General features: G+C 48.0%; 1 protein-coding gene and 1 pseudogene across 1 annotated transcript in view; both read left to right on the top strand.

The window, feature by feature from the left end:
• The window catches only part of NRF1 (nuclear respiratory factor 1), a 115,418-nt gene extending 103,619 nt beyond the window's left edge, over window positions 1–11,799 (top strand). Inside the window, exon 11 of the mRNA XM_087821020.1 lies at window positions 11,297–11,799. Within this exon, the coding sequence (XP_087677146.1) occupies window positions 11,297–11,460 (164 nt within the window). The 3' untranslated portion in view covers window positions 11,461–11,799. The remainder of the gene's footprint in view (window positions 1–11,296) is intronic.
• A 7,443-nt stretch (window positions 11,800–19,242) lies between these two features.
• Window positions 19,243–20,174, top strand: LOC107537316 (splicing factor YJU2 pseudogene; annotated as a pseudogene).
• Window positions 20,175–21,575: the final 1,401 nt, after the last annotated feature.

The raw sequence follows: 21,575 nt of genomic DNA, 5'->3' as shown, positions 1-21,575 counted from the left end.
AACATCAATGATGAGAGAGAATCATTGATTGGCTGCCTCCCGCATGCTCCTTACTGGGAATCGCACCTGCAACCCGGGCATGTGCCCTGCCTGGGAATCGAACAGTGACCTTCAGATCCATGGGTTGACCTCAACCAACCACTGAGCTCCACTGGCCAGGCCTACCTCAAATTTAGGTAGTGTCTTTTATCTCAAAAACTTAAATCATGTAAAGTGTTACTTATTCTCATAGCAGCTGTGTGAGACAGAAGTGGCCTGTTGGTTTTATAAATAGAAATATACCACATACAGATTATCTATCATGTATATTACTTGTGTCACATTTTAAATCCTTGGACAGTTTCTCTAAGCAAGCCAGTGAAAGCCTGGACCATCTCCTCCACTCCTACCCAGCTGCTGAGTACTTAAGGAACACAAATTAGTGTTCATATTAGCTAAGGAAGATATAATTAGGAAAGTAAGTCTGCTACAAGGAAATACATCATGAATTCCAGTTTAGAGGAGCAACATGGGGGAAATGAGCCACCCTCCCTTCTGTTCAAAGTAAGAGCTGACTGTAGGGCCTCCTTTTATAAATACGCATGCCCATAGCGCTCACTGCGCTGGCATGTTTCCTGAAGGATTTGTAAAACTTCCCGGGTGGATGTCACTCTTGCCCAGTGCTTTTTCAAAGTTCTGTGTTGTTGTCAGGCTTCTGTATGGCAGGCTTTGCCCATGGCGAGTGAGTGCTGACTGAGAATGCTGCAGGGGCGTTATCTTTAGAGAAAGAAGGAAACAGCTGGAGGGTGGAGTAGCTGAGAGGCTGCCCTTCTAGGTGTTACATCCTGCAGGTCACCTAATGGTTTTAATACCCATTGATTTTGTATAGATCCGTTATATCACTAAGAGTGACAAAATGGTGATTTCTTGAGTGTTATTTCTTCTGCGTTTTTTAGCTGGAATTCTTTTAATAAAGAACTTTTCCCCAGGGGTCCCCAACCTGGGGTGACACAAGGCCAGGCAGGGTTATCTAGCTGGCCAGTCAACCCAGAAGGGCCACTGTATGCAGAGGGCAGTCTGGTAAGTTATAGGAGGGATTAATGGCACGGACCCAGAGGAAAGGGTTCAAGTCTCCATTATGTCAGTCTGCCCAGTTAATCCTGATTATCAGACCCTTTTTTTTTTTTTCTTCATACCTAGTCCTTTGTTCTCAACTGAATTTCTGTGGCATCCCTCTAATTGTCTGATTACCACAAGTCTTGTCACCTTTATTTAAATCTGTTCACCACTTTGCAGGCAAAGTTGATATATAGATCTTTGAACTAGTTTCAGTTACATAAGATGAGTAAGTTCTGGAGACCTAATACGCAGCATGGAGCCTACAGTTAACATTACTATATACTTGAAATCTGCTCAAAGGGTAGATCTTTTTTTAAGGATTATTTCCTGATAGGTTTTTTGTCTGTCTGTCTGTTTGTTGTTTGTTCTAATCATCACCCTAGGAGTGAGGATATCTTTTTCCATTAATTTTTAGAGAGAGTGGAAGGGAGGGGAGAAGGGATTGGGGGGGAGAGAGAGAACCGTCCATGTGACAGACACACTGATTGGTTGCCTCCCACACACGCCCCAAGGGGGGCAGGGACCAGACCTGCAACCCAGGCACGTGCCCTTGACCTAGAATCGAACTCTGGACCCTCCTATGCTCAGACCAACACTAACCACTGAGCAAACCCAGCCAGGGCTAAAAGAATTGATCTTAATTATTCTCACCACACACAAAAAAGGAGAAATAGAAACTGTAACTATGTGAAGTGATGGATATGTTAATTAGCTTGATTGTGGTGATCATTTCACTACATATACATATATCAAAATATCAAGTTTTACACAATTCCTATTTGTCAACTACACTTCGTTAAAGCTGGGAAAAGCTGGGGGGGGGGGGTGAGAATTGTTCCCATTAACAATTTGCTTATGCTAAATACAGTCCAGATAGGAAAGAAAGATAAATACTTACTACAAAGTGCAGTTTTTTGAGATGGATTTCTTTGTGAAGCTCAAACCCTGGAACTGTCTATTTCCACTTTCCAGTTAGCTCTCTACAGGATCTCACTGCCTAAGGCAAATCGAATTTTGCCCTATGTGCTCTTAGAAAGTTTTGGTGTTTGTGTATTTTCTAAATGGTGCTCTACAGATTGTGCTATGTGAAGGGGTAAAAAATCAGAACACCTCTGGAAGCTTCCTTGCCTCAGTCTAACCCTGTTTAGATAGAAGAAGGAAGGGCTAGATGGTGGGCATTGGGCATAGGGGCTATTTCTTGTACTAGTCTGTCTCCTTTTGTGCCTATTTGAAATTTCCTACAGTAAAAAATTTGAAAATAATAACAAAATAAACCTCTGCTCCTGTCTCTGGGTAATTCCCGGTTGAGCCTTGTATTCCTTTCTACACCTGACTATTGTAAACGCAGATGGCTTGGTGACTTTCTCCTGAGGTTTCCATCACTTTCGCTCTATTTTCTGTTTAAAAATATCAAAACCTCACATATTGGCCATACCGTGTCCACTGGTACATAGACTTTGGAGACCTTGAGTGCTGTTCTCACCGTCCCAGTGATTTCTTCTGGAAACTGACTAGGCACCTCCTGCCCTTCTCTGTACAGTTGGATCAGAGGTCCTTCAGATCACATACATGTTCCATGAGCTTTAGATGGACGTTCCTCTCTCCTGCCATTTCAGTTTAAAGCCCTCGTGGTCTGGTCCGATCAGCAGGCCCTGGGGTCAGCTGGTTCAGCCCCACATTAGGAGCTCGATCTGCAGGGTAATGAACCACCGTGGTTCTGAACACCAAAGGGCAAAACCTCAGTTTCATTCACGTTCCTGGGCACTCTGATAATTTCAAGAGGAAATCATGAGATTATATCCCCAAAATATTTTAAATACATTTACTAATAAAGTTAAAATGAATTCATTTTAACATTTGGCTTATGGGGTGGGGACAAGAGGAGTTTCCTGGTGGTCTGCAAAATCAGGCAAAGGACACAGTGACACTGTCCTACCCAGACAAGGTCACTGCTATGAAAGTTATTCCAGAAAGTAGTTTTTCCAAGTGGGACTTCAGATTTTCTAGCAAATGAGGAGAAAACCTTGGGTGCTGAGAAGTGCCTGTTACACCAAGGCACCTGTGAGGCTGCTATTGGCTTCTTGAGAATATTCAGTACTTGCCAGATGTAATACATATTTTAATCCATAAATCCCTTAAATGCACCCAAAAGCCATAGACTTAGAAAACACGGAAAAGGAAGATTAAATGTCCCAGAAGCAGCTAATGTAACAGAAACAGAACCTCTGGGAGAGAAAGGCTTTTTCTCCGTTTCCCCTGGTCTTACTGTCATGAGGGTTACCTGGATCTCCTCTTCATTTGATGACATTCTGTTCACGACCTTCTTTTGCTTGTCCTGCCCCTGTCCTCTTTCCATCTGATCCTTGTTTATTCTCAGCCTCTTCATCTGCCGCTTGCCTCCTAGACTCGCCTCTTCACCCGATTTCCTTTTGTTCTGCCATTTCTATACTAGCACATACCATGCCTGTGTTTTCATATAACACGGTTTTTCCTTAGATGTCAGTCACTGATGTAAAAATTTTTTCAGGCCTGCAAATAACATTTTTTAAAGGACTTCCCTCCTGCCTGTCACCTCTAGAAACACCTGTTGATACCCTTGATAGCTCTTTAAAAATTCCAGAAGTTACTTAGGTAATACGTGGTTTCATTTCTTACTTATTTATTCCCATTCTTTCCAGTCACAGTCTTCTGGCTCCCCAGTTAAGCCAATGTATCCCTGAAACCTATACTTAGCTTTCATGTCCATAAACCACAGAAGGCATTACATTGGAAAATTTAAAACCTTTGGGTTTTAAGAATTATTTCTCTTCTACCAGCTGTTGTGTTTAGTTGATAATTTATTTGTCTGGCTCTATTTTTCTCTCACAACCATCAATATTTTTCTTCCAACTAAAGATATTTCCATGACCAACTTGGAAGGCCTTTGGGCTGGAAGATTCAGTTACAGCAAACAACAATTCCCAAAGGTCTCCCAGATTGTGAGGGCAAATGAAAGGCCCATTCTTCCTCAGGCCGTCTGTCCTGCTCTATCTTGTCGTGGGGGTGGGTGGGGACAGTCTGTGGTTCTGGGTGACCCTGACCAGGCCTGCAACTCTGTGCTCAGCTGGGCTTGAGCCTGTGTTATTAGTTTCTGGAGGGCTTTAGAAATTTATCAGAGTGATGACATCATATTATACTGTCCCTGGTCATATATTTCATATTCTTAATATTGATTAGTGGTTTATTCTGGACTACTTATTTTCCAGTGCACTGAATTGGCAGCTACATATGTCATGTGCCATTCCAGTGCCAGTTCTGACCATCACTGCACTTCAGAAAGGAAGCTGCCCGCCAGTCCATCTGCCCTGATTTCATGCCTTTTAGCTCTAATCTTTACATCTTTGAAGGCCTTTGGGGAGGGATGTGCTTCCTGGCAGGAGCACGTCGCCGCTGAAAGGAGATCTGTGCTGTCTCCGCTTTCCTTTCTGTTCCCTGAGAACTTCAGTCTAACATCTGCGACCCCAACCAGACTTCCTCAAACCTCTTATTCAAAATCATCTTTGAAAAGCAGCTGACATTTACCGGGTACCTACTGCATGCCAGGCGCTGTGCCAGACTTTACCTAGGTTGGCACATCCAGCTTTGTGACATAAGTAATTATTGTTTTATATATGAGGGAAGGGAGGCTCACAAGTCCTAAGTGGCAGAGCCAGGGTTCACATGGAGGTCTTCTTTCTTTGAAGCCTTTAATGGAAACTAACCTATTTTGCTGTCAGACAAAAGGCACCTAGACTACCGTACAGCATTTCGCTGTACTACCCGAAGAATGTTGTGGAGAAATCCTACCTCATTCGGGCACAGAGTGAAAAGCTTCAAGGCTCTTCAGTCTGCGGAGGCCAGAGCCAATAGGAATGTAATCAAGTTTCTGAATGTCGTAAAGATCATGATCAGTTTCGTACTCAATTATTAAGCATCTACTGTGTTCACATTGCTCAGTATTCAAAGGTAGTATCTTGCCAACAATCTAAGTGAGCAGATTTATACAGAGAAAAACAATAACTACTTGAAACAGGTTAGCACAGAGCTGATGCCAAGTGAGTGGTGGAGGCAGTGAAGTCACAGGAAGGAGAGAGCCTAATGGGCTGTTCCATTTGGGTGACCCCATGAAAGATGTGGGAATTGTTAGAATAGGACTTAACATTGGCAGGGGATAACTCGAGGCTGAGGGACCTGTCTGAGCAAATACATGTGGTAAGGGTACACTGAGGGGACAGATGTGGTTGTGACGAAGGGATATGTAGAGTATTTGTGGAAAAGGCAGTGTAATCCCTCAACTATTAGCTATTTGGACTTTATTTTTCCCTTAATTGAGAGCCACTAAAAGTGTGTGTGTGTGTGTGTGTGTGTGTGTTCCATTATACAGTAGGTAAGTGATGAAACTCATTACCTAGGAGAGGTCAGGAATAGAGTAGATCAGTTCATGAGCGACAAATCCACAGCATGCAAGGCTGTGACCCTAACCCTTAGAGTTACTCTCGTTGGCGCCCATGGTGTACCACAAAGCCTCCCCGGGTGCCACCATCAGAGACAGACCACTATAAAACCCCATGGCCTCCTGGCTTGCAGATAACAGAGCGAAGCCCCTTAACCTGAGCAAATGGTCTGAATTTTCAGAACATGACTCCATATCCATCACCTCGTGGGGAAATTTTAGATGATCACTCTGACTGCTGTGTGGAGAACAGACTGCAGTGGAGCAAGGGCTGAAGTAGGGTGACCACAGAGAAAGCTGAGCCTAGTCCAGGCAAGAAATGATAGGAGTTTGTCTGGGGTCGCAGCAGTCGAAGTGGTTGAATTCTTGTTTGTATTTGAAGGGAGAGTGGACAGGATTTGCTGATGCATTTCATTGCATGAAGTCAAAGATGACTTGTCTTCAAAGGGTTTGGCCTGAGCATCTGGAGTGATGTAATTGCCACTTACTAAGGTGGGAGAAGAGTGGGTGGGAGGAGTGTGTTTGACCATTTGGACTCAAGAATGATACCCAACTGGTAGAAAACTAGAGCAGGATCAGGTCTCATTGTCTTTTACAGGCAAATGTGGTCCCCGGGCCAGCAGTTCCTCCAGGGATTTTGGTCTGACTGCTGTTTGACAAGGAAATCCTTGTGCCAGGTGGGACCTGTAGTTCCTGAGTCACCTTTGGCCTCTTTTTCCATTTTGGCCAGTTCTGTAAACCTTACCAAGAAGCCCGAGAGAGACAGCAGTGAGCCCCAAGAGGATAGTGCTCTCCTGCTGGGTCCCTGCTGGCCCCAGTGTTCGATGGTTGGGGCATTCTGTCTCGTGGGCAGACTCCCAAGAGAAATAGCCACTTGCTCTCTCTCAGTCTATATGTTTTAGCTTTAAATAAACCTTTTACTTATTTACTTTTGCATTTAAAGAAAAAGTAAATTTCTTTTACTATTTGGACTTTATTTGGGGGGATTGGGTTTACTAAACTGAATGAACTCAGGTTTCTTAGAGCTTTGAAGATTCGGGTACTAGAGATTGGGGGACTTCTAAGTATATGCCTTTACGGTAAGTCCATGGGTCTGCCAGAGGAGCTTGCCTGTCATTTGTGAAAGGGAAGAACACCTGCCCTGCCTACTCCTCCAGGGTCTTAGCAGAAATCAAAGGATGTGCAGTGGGTGTCAAAGGCTTTGAAAATGCTCTGCAAATGCCAAGAGTCTTAGTACTCAGTTTGTACGGGGTCCCTCTGAAAAACGGATAGGAGAACTTCAAACCCTAAAAGTAGGATGTGAGGGGCTTCCTGTTGCTTAGTTAGTTGAGTGACCCAGAATGCAAGCTTAGCTTAACACGCCATCTAGATTAGGGCTAATCAGGGGCAGGCTGAGCAGATGCGGGGACAATCCCAGCCTGATTACTGTACCTCAGCATTTAATCATCTCTCTTCCAAGGGCAGCCGGCCGACTTAGTACATGCTGGGTTTCCAAGCTTCCAGTCCCCTCCCCCTCCCCCTCTCCCTCGCCATGGACATAAAGGCTGCTAGGTCAGAGACACTGAGACGATTTAATCTAATCCATGTCACAATGGCTGGGGGTGCGGGGGGTGAAAGAGGAGAGAGACTGATTCTAAAATCCCCACAGTGGGATGGTAATGCATTTATTTAAGGCAGAGATAGACTGAAACTGCCCATAGAATATAATGGAATTGGGATTTCAAGGCATTTGATGTTATGAAATGACCCCATATGTGTGGGATTTCTCCCTCTGAAAAATCTTTCAGATATATAGTTGCTGTTACCAGTTGTTCACTCTTGAGACAGCTCAGTGTGGGAGTCATTTATTTCATCACCCAGTCGTAGAGGCCAAACGTATTCCTTCCCTGATTGTGAGGTAAACTACCTAAGATGAAATCTTTAAAAATGATTTTATTTGCATGCATCCCGAATATAGTCGTTTTTATATTGCTGTTTTCTGGACCGGGAGCTCCCATCCTAAAACAGCCTAATCACCCTGAGACTCATTTAGTTCAATCCCTCAGTCCGAGGACAGACACATGTGAAATCTCAGGAGGCAGGTTTCATTCGTAAGCACTGAAAACATGTACTGAGCTCCTGCTGATTGCTAGAGACTCAAAGATGGAGACTCCATCCCTCCCTTATGGAATTTACAGGCTCCTTGGAGACAAGACATGCAAACAGCAATAACGAATAGACCATTGCCTCCATGGAATGCAATACAAAGTGCTGTGGGAGCCCAGGAGAAGAGGAGCCCATTCAGGGACCAGGCTGAGTTCAGTCAGCCAAGGCAGAAGTAATGGCATGTGTGCACGTGGAAATGCGTGTGGAGATCCTCAGTCAAATAGTTCACCTGGCTGGAGTGTAAAGTGGGTGGGGATTCACGGATCACCGAGCTGAGTGAACAATAGGGGTTGACACGAAGGGTTTAAATACCTGCAAAGGGATTTGGATGATGCCCTATGGAGCGCTGAAAACCACTGAAGAGCTGTAAAAGAGGGCAGCAGGTCATCTTGTGTTCAGATCCCGTGGGTATAGCAGTATATGTGTTTCTGCATCTGAACCTTTCCCCATTTTGCTCTAGGGCAGATCTCCCATGATACTGAAACCTGTGCTAACACTGTTGGACATGGAGTCACATCCTAGGAAACCCAAATATGTCATAAACCGGGATGAAAGAGATTTAACTCTACAATTCTTTAAGTTTCTCTCCACCCCAGCCCTAACCCAGGGCAGTTGCTCACAGTTAGGAGGAATCTCCCAGCTCACAGTAGTCACCATTTGTAAAGCCCTCAAGTTTGGAGCTTTTGAAACGGAATCAAGCCCACAAGCAAGAGCAATGAGATGAGACTGATCTTTGCTTCTGGTTTGGGTTGCTGTTTGCAGGGTGGGTTCTTTGGAGGGTGGCACACTGGCTGCGCTACAGCATGATTTGGGGCACTTCATTAGCTTTGCCTGTTTGGGCCAGAAGAGAAGATGAAAGTGATGCTGATTGTGGTATACTGGGGTGACTGATGAAGATGGATGGTCCTCACATACGCTCAGACCCATGCCTGGAGCCTAGAAGCTGGGGAGCAGGCCCAGCTGCACATTGGTTGAGGCCAGCAGTAGACTCCCTTGGCCTGTTGCCCTTGAGGCCATGCTGATGCCAACTGATGGCACATGTTGCACCTCTCATGCTGTAGGGAATGGAACATGAACCAGAGCCAGGCCTGGCCCTGAGGAGCCCTCAGTCAAATGGGGAGACCTACCTACCTACATTTTCTGGGCCACGCCAGATTGTGCACTACTGTCCTGTTGCTTACTGAGAATCCAGAGGAGGCCACTTCCCTTATTGACTGGGGCTGGGATGGAGCAGGCTTCGAAGAGAAGGGACAGCTGGACCAGGTTTTAAAGAAGGATTGGGGAGTGAAGGAAATCCAGGTAGTGTACAATTTGACAAAAGGCCCAGAGAAAGGAATGGGACCAAATGTTGGGGAACTAAAAGTAGCCCCGGGTGGTGCCCAGAGCACAAGTGCCTGTCGGGAAATGAGACTGGAAGAGGGTAGACCAGGGCAAATCATGAACGGTCTTGAATACCATGCCAAGCATTTGAACTTTGTCATAGGCTTTGGGAACCTTTTTAACATCGTGGAATTTGAAAAGTTGGAGGTTAGGGGCATGACATGATGTAGAAAGATAACTTGGGTGGCAGGTGGAGTGAACTGAAAAAGGAATTGATTAGAGACATGTAAGCGCCATTTGCAAAGGTCTCCATGAAAGAAATTGAACCCCACAGCCCTATAGAGCACCAGGGTAAGCCTGGATTTCCAAAAGTGACTGTCATCTTTTAATCTTTTCTACTCTCTGGAAGATTTCCTTGATTTTATCTTCATATAATTTTTCGGAATGTATTTCATGTACTTGATTTTTTACTTAAAAATTTCTCCATATTCCTTTTAAATAAAGTATCTCATTTTTATGATACAAATCTCTCCTCTCTTTGAGGATATTAGTGTTTGGGGCATTTGTTTTTGTTTTCGCTCCCCACATTGTCTACTCTCTCCGTGTTCCGTAAGAGAACTGATTGTCAGGGTACGCAGGGCCGAGCTAGGTGATCAGGAGTCCTTGGGGTAAGTATTAGGACAGCAGGCCAGGTTTTTCATTGTCTCTTCTCCTCCCCACGCCCACCTACCCACCTGCCAAACATCACTGTAGGTCTTTTATTTTTTTTAATATATCTTTATTGCTTTCAGAGAGAGGAAGGGAGAGAGATAGAAACATCAGTGATGAGAGTCATTGATCGGCCGCCTCCTGCGTGCACACCCCTGACTGGGGATCAAGCCTGCAACCCGGGCATGTGCCCTGATGGGGAATCGAACCCCAATCGCTGGATCCTAGGTCAGTGCTCAACCGCTGAGCCACGCCCGGCCGGGCACTATAGGTCTTTTCTTGGCCTCTTCAGGTCATTTTCTCAGTACAGTGGATGAATTCAGATGTCCTGTCAACAACAGTCTGGGTGTAGGGGTTGGCGTGGCCTCCTAGTCCAGGTGGTTGAATTCAAACTTCTGGCTAATTCCTGTTTCCGCCTCTTCCCCTCTCTCTGCAGGAGCTAGGCCTCCGTGTCCTGAGCCCTCCGTGGACACTGGAGTTGCACTTCTCACTTCTCTGATAAGGCAGAGCCACTTGACATTTGCTTTGAGTCTGCCAAAAATATATTGACATCCCTCACTTGTATCCTTTTGTTCCCCTTCACTATAATTTTAGTTTTAAGAAGAGCCCTAGGCAGTTCGGCTCAGTGGTGAGAGCGTCGGCCCCAGGACTGAAAAGCCTGGGCTTCAATTCTGGCCAAGGGCATGCACCTCGGCTGCAGGCTCTGGCCCCAGTGGGGCGAGTGTGGGAGGCAACCCATCAGTGTGTCCCTCTTACATCGATGTTTCTTCCCCCCGTCCCACTCTCTGAAAAGCAATGGAAAAAATATTCTCAGGTGAGGATTTGAAAAAAAAGGAGTTTGATGCCTGCATTTATTCTGCCTTATTTAATGGAAACCCTTTTTTAATGTCATAAAATTATCAACTTTCCCTTCTTAGGAAGGACTTCCCTTTTCTGAGATTACATACTTCTTCCTTCCTTTGTGTTAAACCATCCTTCCTACTGTGAAGTAATAGTAATATTTGGAGGTAGTTGGGCATCTTTTTTTTTTTAAGTTGACCTTAAAATGTATTTTAAAATTTTACTGGCCTGTGAAATCTAAAATCAGAAAACTAATGACCTAGGGTTTTTTTGTTTTGTTGACAGGATAGGATTGAGGGAGATGTTTTGTCAAGCTGAGAGTAACTTGAACATGGGCAGAAAGGGTTGAAGAAGTCAGAGTAGCAGATTATCAGAGACAGTGAATGGTGGTGGCCTTTCCTACAGGAGGACTAGGGCAGTCGGGGGGTGGGCTCATGGGAAGGGCATTTATTCATACCTGATGGGCTGTGCTTCCTAAAGTTGGAGGCAGGTTGGGGAGGCCCTGCTCTGCGGCATGTTCCCACAATTTCTCCTAACTTTTCTTTCCTAATAATCTGTTTTAAAGAATTAAGATGGGGTGAAAAGAGGGATATAATTGTGCCTGGACAGTGAGGCTGCAGTGATTCCCTGAGGAATGGAGCTGGTTGCCCTGTCCAGCCAGCATCTGGAAGCTGAGCCTGATCCCTACCAACAGTCTCCCTTTTCTCTCCCCAGGACTGGTGCAGATCCCTGTGAGCATGTACCAGACTGTGGTAACCAGCCTCGCCCAAGGCAACGGGCCGGTGCAGGTGGCCATGGCCCCTGTGACCACCAGGATATCAGACAGCACAGTCACCATGGACGGCCAGGCTGTGGAAGTGGTGACATTGGAACAGTGACATGCAGCCATATCATGGCATCTTTTTCTAGTCTACTTCAAAAATTTTTACACGTTTGCAGAGGTGCAATCAGATGGAATTAAGTCTCTCGACTTTGGAAGAAAAGTATTGTTAACCCTTTTTTTTAAAAAGGAAGAAAAGCAGCGGATTTTGGAATTGCATTTTTTAAAGCACCACTCTTGATTTTCTGGGATTGGTGGAGTAAGACACTGCGTTGTCAATTTCACTGTCCCTAAAAAGCCAAATTGTGGCAGGACTTCTTTCTGCGAAAACATGTGTGTATACTTATGTGTGTGTATGTGCGAATGTGAATATATGTATATGTGTACATATGGATATACACATTTACATATATATAAAGTATATATATGTGTATATATATATATATATATATGAACCCCGCATGGAATTATCTGTATGAAATTAAGGTGCGCTGTGGAAAAAAATAATTCACCCAGTTTAGTGGGTGTAGGGTACGTGGCCAGACACAGTCACCGATTTTTGTTCATACCAGGGTCATGCGTTGAGCTACTGACAAACTCAGGTGGAGGTGACCATGGCCTTCACCAAAGCTGCCTCCCAGTGGCCACCCAGAACTCTCCCTGCTGGACTCACCTGAGGAAGGAAGTTCAGAACTGGTGGGGCCCAGGAATGTGCTTGCAAGGTCCAGAGGCCTCGTGGTCTGGCAGCCAAGAGACTCTCCTCTGGCTGGCCCAGGTGCTGACCTTGCCACAGGCAGTGAATGTCCTTAAAGCTCCCAGGCAGGGACAAGAAGGTTTTCCTCAGCCTCCCATCTCCCCTTCCCGGGAAACCTCTTGATCTCATGACTGTTAAAATATTGCTTTGGTTTTAAGGTCAGTCCTAAACTGGTCATGTATATGAACTGAAGGTAACAGAAGTATTAAGGGTTTGAGGAGTGTGTGCGAAGTGTGTTTGTGGGTGTGTGAAGGGGGGAGAGAATGGGAGGGGGAGGGAGAGGGGTTGGAAGGGGAAAGGAAGGAGGGAGAGAAAAACTTTCAAAGACCAGGGTACACCAGTGGAAGCAATTTTCTACTTCCTATAACTTTCTGTAGCTTTGCAGAGAGGAGACTGGAACTGACAGGGCACCTGGCTCAGGAAGGTTGGCCATCACACTGGGGGCTGGGGGCATAAGAAGAGAGGACTGAGGGTGTTTCCTGAGCTCCGGGATCAGGCCCCTTCAGAAGGGACCTTGCAGTTCCCCCAGGTGCATCCTGGTGGGCCCAGGCCCCGCACAGCTTCCTCCTCACGGGTGTTGATTGGCCTGGGGTTCTTTGTAACTCTTAAAGTCTCATTTCTCAGCTGCAAGCCCTAAAATCACCTGACTTTTTGACAGGCCAAATCTCTGCTCCTTGAGTACAGGGACAACTCTTCCTCCCTCCTCCCAGGCCCCCCAAGTGTGATAGTGTATTTAATGTGTTTTTTTAATGCGACATTAAAAGATTATTCATGTCTTGCTCAGCCTTTGAGAAAAGTTTCAGATTCTCGTATTTGCTTGTTTTATATAAAATTATCCAATGTTCTTTGTATGTTTTTTTCTGTAAGTAATGGGGGGAGGGAAGGGAAATTTACATATAAACAGTCCTAGTTCTATAATTTGTTATTTTTTTAATTATTATTTTTTATCGTCATTGTGAAGCTGTCCAGGGACTTTAAAGTCCATGATCCTTGTGGTGAAATAACCTCCTGATAGTTTGAGAAATTGCCAAGAAGAAGAAACAGAAGAAAAGCAAAACCCAAGTAGCAGAGCATGGATTCTGTGTTGTTTTCCATTCTGTCTATTACTGCCTCATTCAATAAATAGTTTAAAATGTGGCAACAGGAAGTGGAACTGTTCATCTCTATAGGAGCACTTAGTCTCTAGGAGCTCTCTTCTGGGGTGGCTTGTTGTGCTTTGTAAAAGGTGCTTGTACTCAAGCTTGGTGGCCTCTGAACTGTGCTCCTTGGCGCTGCAGAGCTGCGAGGAGAGAGCCAGCACAGGGTCAGGATCTCCTGCCCACCCACTGCCACCGGAGCAGCTCCATTAAATCTGTTCCATAAAATGCTGACCTGGGAAGGTGACCTAGTTTGAAAAATTCTAAAGATGGTTTGAAAACCTCTACGCTGGAGTTCTTTTTTAGGGGTTCATTGCATTCCACATTAAAAGTCAGGATAATACAGCCCTGGCCTGGTTGCTTGGTTAAGAGTGTCATTCGGATACACCAAGGTTGACCCTTCAACCCCAAGTCAGGGCACATACAAGAATCAACCGATTAATGCATCAATATGTGGAACAACAAATCTCTCTCTCTCTCTCTGTCTCTCTCTGCCTCTAAAAATTCAATAAATAAATTTTCTTTTAAAGTCAGGATGGGTGATGGTGCCTGTGTATCTGGGCTCTTCCCACATGAGTGTTCAGTGTTGCAGTGGGTTGTCCGCAGGTTCTTTCACAGCTCACTGCTTTAATGTGGCAACTGCCATCTTTCCAGTTGTACCTCCTGCCACACCCCCAGCTTCAGGCTCTTCCTAACTCCTCCCCACACGATGGTTCTGCACTTCCAAGCTTGTGCCACTCTGCTTCCGCCTGGAATGAGCCTCCTTGCCACCTCCACCCCCCCTTTCTTTCTGGTGTTGCGTGTTTGGGTCAGTGTCCAGGTAATGATGATTGGAATATTTGAATGGGGAAGGCCAGAGGTATTCTCTTTTATGAAAGTGGCTTAATAAAGCCAGTGCCACCTCTCTCCCTTCTTGCACAAATGGCACATTGTCGCTTATTTTCACCAAGAGGATGGACCAGAGGACGAGAATTGATTATAGCCAAATCAACCAAACATCACTGCCATTGGCCACCCATGGGACAGCTGGGTTACCTAGAGTACCTCCTTCCGAGGACACTTTCTCTCCAGAGGGGCCTTACTCTCCACTGTACATTCTGTTGGCAAGACCCAGGCGCCTTTTCTACAAGCCTGGATTGGAAACTTCAGTGAGCCTGACGGAGACCTTTGCTTCCATTACTGCTCAAGTTACCAACGAGCTGCTAACAGCTGCCCACCGGGACCAGGTAGGTAAAATCGGTGAGTGAAGTGGAAGCGATTCGGGTGTGAGGAAAGGGAATCATGGAGACAGCAGGGCAAGAGCTGTGTCTACAGAGCACAGCCTCTCTTGAGTGCTAGCAGATTGGCCCAGCGGGAGGAATGCGGGCCCTGGAGCCCCACCTTCAGAATTCTCCAGAGAAGCCCAGGAGTCCAGATTTATATGGAGGTCTCCTGCTTTCAGCAATTAAAAATCCATTACCTATTTTGCAAGCAAAATAAAGCCCACCCGTCGTAGGCCAGATCTGGCCCGCGGGTCAGTTTTGTTGAACTTCATGAGTGCCTGCCACGTGCCAGGTGAATAAAGCATGGCAGTTGCCCTTGAGAAACAAGATGCAGAGACTTTCCTCTGAAGAGATCGCTGCAGCCCAGTGTGATGAGACACCGTCTGAGCCAAGCACGTAGCAGAAGGAGTTCTATTACCTCTTCACCTCCTTAAGGGTCGCCTGCGTTAAGTCGTGTATCTGGGCAGCAGACAAGGATCTGGCCTTCACAGAAACCGAGACGGGGCTGGAAATTTTTAGCTCTAAGTCCTACATCTGAGAAGATCTATCGGAAATGCTGGTGACCACTGGAGTTATCCAAATTCAGCGAGTGAGCCGAGGACAACCAGAAAGGCAGGGGAGAGGAGCTGCTCGCCTGTCAGAGCTCAGGCTGCCGGTGTGCTCCTGTCCAGCCCTTTCTACCCTGGAAGAGGGCCTGGCCTGCGCCTGCTGCGTTTGCCTTCCTCCCTATTTGCAGCCACTCCCTCCCCCCCTCAGTAATGCCCCTGAAGCCTCAGCTGAGGGTGTGGCAGAGCTGTGCCAAGGCTGTGGTGGGTCCCTTTTGATGTCAGCACCAAAATTCATCAGGGAGGACACTGAAGCTAAATTATTTGGAGCAGAGGCTACATGGGGTGAGGAAGAGGGCTCACATTTCTCCTCTCACCTCCATCTCAATGGGCTGTGGGCCGCCCAGGTCATCAGCTCAAGCCAGGCGGTGGCCTCTGCACGGCTGATGCTCAGATACCAGAGTCAAGGGCACGTCAGCGCCTGGCTGCCTGCTTGCTCCAGGTTGGCAGCTCTTGGAGAAGATCCACACAGGATGGTTGGAGGCAGCACAGGGGAGATATGTGACTTAAGGACTGGACTCTGAAATAGCTGGAGAAAGGTTTTTTCCACCTGCCGTTCCACTCCTGGTGCTGCTGGGCCCTTGAGTGTGTCCCCTACCCTCCTGGAAACCGCTGGGCCATTAGCAAACATTTGTCAAAATGTGTCCTGGAGTATGTGTCTGCAGAGTTGATGGGAAGGGGGGAGGGGCAGGGATAGTATCAGCAGGGGGCAATCCAGGGGCCCCTGAGAAACGGGCTTGCCCAGAGCCAGCCTGGAAGGTAAGGACAGGCCTGCAGCCCCAACCCTGTACAGAGGCCTTACTGGCTTGCTTATAATTTGGGGGAAAAGGCTAGACACTGTCCCCTCAAATTTAATGCACTTGTCAGTAAAACTGTGCAAATTAATTTAACTGGGTGTCAACTCAAAATTTCTTTCTGAATTTACCCTCTAAGAAAATAATAGTTATAACTACCAATTACTAAGTGGCTGCTCTGCAAAATGCTTGACACCTTTATTTCTGATCCTTTGCACAGCCCTGGACGGAGGTCAGATTCCATTTTATAGGTGTGGGAACTGGCAGTTTCCCAAGGTAAATGCAGAACTCGTAAAAGGAAGGCTGGGGTCAAACTCTGATACGTCTGTCTCTAGAAACTCTGCTCTCTGTGCCAGCCACTCAAGGGGCAGGTGACAGAAAACAAGCTGCGCGACTTGCTCCTAGTTTCTAAAATAACCTCCAGGCGAGTGCTGAGCTCAGCTCACATGCAGCCTCTCCCTGTGGTTAAGTGTTGTGCCACCCGTGGTCCTTGCCTGGGACTTGCCACACCTGGAGCAGCCTCCCAGCGGCTGGGCCTTTTTGTCACGTGCACACACAAACACACGTAGGAACGTGGATACAGCAGGCACTCGATACGTCTCATCAGATGAGTGACCCTAGTTTTCCAGAAAATTCGGGGAATGCAAAACATCCACTCCACACATTCTCATTAGTAAAAAATTCCTGCAAAAATCCAATGTGAACATTGTAATAATTTGATGTGAAAATAATGTTGATTTTGTTGCTAAGAAAAATCTGTGAGATCCTACCAAGAGTGAAGGGTAGTGAAGATGCTGGTGCCGGAACACATTCTCAGGCGTGATACTTTCTCCTTTAAAAGCCCCAGGGCCAAACACAAGAGAGATCAGTTAATGTTAGAGTCCAAGAAGCTCCGGGCAAGGCGGCCAAGCCGAATCTTGGCTAAGTAGTTGGACTCTTAATTGGACCTAGCCCCAGACTTTGGGCTCCCAGCGCCTTTGTGTGGAAATTTTAAAGCTGGTTTAGGCCATGAAAAGTTAAAGCCTAGAGGCATGGAGAGGCCCAGTGCCACATGGCTGGTGGCATTGCACACTCCTGACTCTTGGTGGGGCTCATCCCCCCCCCCCCCCCCCCCCCCCAGTGCACTCGGTTCTCTGAGCTCCTGCCCTGGCTTTACCCTCCAGTTCTCAAAACCTGAAAATTTTAATCTACGCCTTATGTAGAAATTAATATATAATTCTGAAATTTACCAAAATTGTTGCTGAAAACAGCCCTGTATGGGCATACTTTGGCCGGGGGTGGGTGTGAAGAAAATGTTTTTTAAATTCACAAGAGAAAAGTTAAGGGAGACTAATGACATAACAGGATTCTTTACCCTGGCTCTTGGGGGGTCTCTATACAAAATAGTTAGACTCCATGGGCAATGAAAATTTCAGGGGAACCCTATCACCAACAGTGCGGTGGCCCAGCTGACGCCCTTTGCTTCTCTCAGTGAAGTAGCTGAGTTAAGTGTCATTCCTGTTCCACAGATGAGGGGCCGGGCTGCCTCCTGGCTGTGATCCTGGCCTCAGTGGCCTGTCCACGCCGGTCCCCCCGCCTGCCTGGGCCCCCGAGACTGCCCCATCCCCTTGCCCGGCCCAAGGAGAGGAGGTAGCACAGGGCCTGGGTCACACCCTTTCCTGAGTGCACAGCAGCAACCCGGAGGTGCAGGAGCAAAGACGGCTGCGGGCGGCGTCGGGGACACGATGACCCTGGCACCCAAGTTCGCACCCAACCCGAGCCTCGGCCCCGGGGTGCCGCAGCTGAGTGGCTAGCTGAGGTCACGTGTCTTCCTCAAGACCCATCGACAATGGTCAGGGGACCCAAACCCGGCTGCTGGGATGCCCCACGGTGAGGAAGGGCCGTGGGGTACCCACCCGGGTCCCCCAGGTGGTGGTCACCATCACTCCCACCCAAGCTGTGACGTCCAGGGAGCAACGAGGCTGGGATGCTAACAGCTTCCCCACGGCCCTGCATTGCCTCTACCCAAGACCCCTCCTGGGTCTGCTAATGTCTGAGGCAGCGAACGGGGGGATCACAGGGGCAATACCAGTGTGCCCCATCTGCCCATCCCCACCATCTCCAGTAGCCTCGGGGCTTTCAGAACCAGCTTTATTGAGATAATTTACATACTGTTAAGTCCATCAGTGGTCTTTGGTGTTCACAAAGTTGTGCGACCATCACCATAATCGAGTTTTAGAACATTTTCCTTAGCCCCAAAAGGAAAGGGGTTATTTTTTAAAACTTCTCCCCCCAAAATAATTCAAAGCATATTACATAGAAGACATATCCAATGAAATGAGAAATCAAGACCAAACAAAAGGAGGCCACACAATTGCCGACGGTGGGGTCAGCGCTGGTGACAGGATGCAGGTTCCGCTTAGCTCTGCTCTTGGCAGAGGCTCCTGTGACGGGAAAGGAACAAGCCATGGAAAGGAACAAAGCACTCAACACTTTTGTTGTTGTTTAGTTAAGGGAACTCCAAGTTCTTTTACATTCAGCGTCTTCCACGACATGTTTCTGGCCAAAACAATAGCTGGTGACTTCTTTAGGCGTTTAAAGCCTTGAGCGTTACTTTAAAGCGCTGCAGTTCTGAAGGTCTTCTGGAAGGACCTAAACTAACGTGGCATTTAAGTGCTTACCCGCAGATCACTGCCTGTCTAAGGAGAGAGTGAACGTGAGACAAGCACGGTGAGCCATCCGAACTGGCTGTGGCAGAGGAAATACAACTGAGGACAGAGTCCCCCTGACATTCTCTAGAGGACCGCCAGCTGTAGGAGCCACTCTCCTCCGCCAGGGCTTACTAAGAGGCGAACCCAGCCTTGCTACCTGTCCCAGCCACCCCCCAGCTGGTCCCTCCTCAGTCCACAGGTCTTCAGGGAACCGAGAGAGGAGTTATTAAGGTCACTGGTCTAGCTATTAAGTACTCAGCTATTATGATTTCTGCCTCATTCCAGTCTCCCTGCCTGCCCACCCACCTCCACCCCTCAACCCTGGAGGATCTGCACCAAGAGGAGAGAGGGAAGGTGTCTGTCTGCAAGGGAGACCCCGTCCACACCCCAAACACTGCAGGTCCTGCCTTCCTTGGGGGCGAGGAAGAGGGTGGAGTTGAACTCAGGTGTGAGATTGAAGCTTCACATTAGTCTGGACTTAATGACGGACCGTGTTTGCAAAGTTATGGAATTCACTCGAAATGTCATTAAGGGGGAAGGTCAGTAAACAGCGATCCTAAACAGTTCTCCTGTGCTAATGAGAAGACTCAAAGGCGAAAATGTCAGAGCGAAAAGTTTTAAACAAATACTATCTCCCCGACTTTGATCCATCAAAGATCCCCAAGCTCAAGCTCCCCAAAGACCCGCCGTACGCGGTGCGGTTGATGGCCCCCTTCAACATGCGGTGTAAGACGTGCGGGGAAGCCATCCGCAAGGGTGAGAAGGTCACCACGCGCAGGGACGGGGCAGGACAAGGCCTACCTGGGCCTGCCCGCCGTCCGTGTCTATACCAAGTGCACGTGCTGCTTGGCAGGGATCACCTTCAGGTCAGACCCCGAAAACACAGACTACACTGTGGAGCACAGGGCCACGCGACACCTCCAGGCCGAGAAGCTCCTGGAGGAGCAGGAGGAGAGAGGGCAGGAGCCGGAGGGTGAAGAGCTGAGCAGCCCCATGGAAGTGGAGAACCGAGCCAAGGACTCCAAGCTGCAGGTGGAGGTACTGGAGAACCTGCAGGAGCTCAGGGCCCACGTGGCATGCACCCCCTGTCCTGTCCGAGGAGCCACTGAAGCAGGCGTTGCAGGAGGGTGAGAGGGGGACCGCAGCCTTGGTGGAAGGAGCCAGGAAACGAAGACTCCTGGAGGACTCCGATTCCCAAGGGGATGCTGCTGCTGCTGCAACTGCCCCGCCCCAGCCGGCCCTCCTGCCCAACCCCGCCGCCATCCTGGAGGAGGCCCCGAAGGCGAACAGGAAGGTAGAGAGCTGGGAGAGCGGTGGAGGCACCCTTGGCAGCAGGCCCCAGCTGTCAGGCCTCGTCGTGGTGAAGGAAACAGACCTGGATCGCAGCACCCCACAGGGCCGGCCGGCACCCACCCTGGGTGCTATGAAGAATGGGAAGGGGGCAGACCCTGCACCCAGGAGGCCGGGCACCTCCTCCCTGAGCCAGCTGGGCGCCCATCAGGATAGTGAGGACAGCAGCAGCGGCAACTGAGGCCCTTGTCCAGGTCAAGGGTCACACGCCCAACTCCAGGTGCCAGAGCACAACCGGACAAAAATGAATGTCCTCGAGGCTGGTGGGATCAGCCAGGGTTCCAGCTGAGGGACTCGGTTTCTCTCCTCTCCCGGCAACCACCAGCCCTTCTGGACCTCTAGGTCCAAAGCTCATGCTATCCCCACCCTGGCACCGAGTTTAGGACCGTGACATCCCTGGAGGGATGAATTCTCTCTTGGACAGTCCTTGAGATGTTAGCCATGTTTTGGGCATGTGGGTGAACCCACCCACTTTTGGTTGGCTCCATCCCTTCCCAACACAAAATGGTCTGGAACCAATAAAAGTCTATTCCTATTTAAGGGCACATTAAAATCCTAGAATTGTGAATTGTGTATATACAGTAACTACAAACGGAAGACATCCTGGCTGTTTTTAATTCACAACAGGTAGAAATTCATTTTTTAGATGATGGACTCTGAATTCCAGTCCAACCTTCTGGAAAAAACTCTTTTCTTAAACACTGGGTTGCTGTGGGAGGGGTGGGAAGCCATTCACCCCTGTGGACTGTGCTAGCAGATTTATCACAATGGATCCTATTTTGGACTTTTTAGTATACTAAATAGGCTCAATCTGCTTTAATAAAGTCTCTTTAAGTGAGTGTAAAAAAAAAAAGTCATTAAGGGATAAGAGAGTCAACAAGGCATGGTCAAAGCAGTGACTGCAGACACTAAAAACACTGTGTTCAAACCCACCAAGGCAAGGTGCCTTCAGAGACGTGGGTTCCTCAGTGGCAACAAAAGCTTCCGTTTCCCCACGAGGGGCTGCTCTAGCCTGCATCTTACCTCCCCCACAACCTTTACAGGAACTTGTCCTCGCTCTTCCCCTCCTGCAGGCTTCCAGCCCCACCCTGCCCCCTGGATGCCCTGCCAGGAGAGCCGAGAAGGCAGGAAAAGGCTGGGTCCCAGAAGCTAGGGATCTCCAGGACAGAGCAGGGCAGATGGCACTGGGAGGTGAGGGAAGATCTTCCAGAAGTATCTGTGGATGGAGTTGGGCAGGGGGCCCTGTTTGGGAAGAGGGGTCCTTCCATCTCCATCCCCAAGCCTGCTGCTTCCTTTTCTGGCTGACCTCTAACCCTGAGAAACCCTAATGGAGCCCATGCAGGGGGCGGCTTCCACTCCTGGAAGGTCAGGGTCAGGCCTCTGCCCCACCGTGGCAGAGCTTCAAGAACCCTTCTATGGGACTGAGCGAAACCCCAGAGCCCACCACCCCTATCACTACGGCCACTGGCTTCCCAGAATCTGCTGTTTGAGAGAAAACGTCCACTATGAATGTAAAGCTCTTAAATTAATTTGTAGTTTGTGCGTCATAACAGCACTTACATTTAAAACCTGTGCAAGTATG

Source organism: Miniopterus natalensis, chromosome 10 (assembly GCF_054644295.1).
Source record: "Miniopterus natalensis isolate mMinNat1 chromosome 10, mMinNat1.hap1, whole genome shotgun sequence".
Taxonomy (NCBI): Eukaryota; Metazoa; Chordata; class Mammalia; order Chiroptera; family Miniopteridae; genus Miniopterus; species Miniopterus natalensis.
The sequence above is the reverse complement of the archived record's forward strand: the minus strand, read 5'-3'. Positions and strand labels throughout refer to the sequence as shown.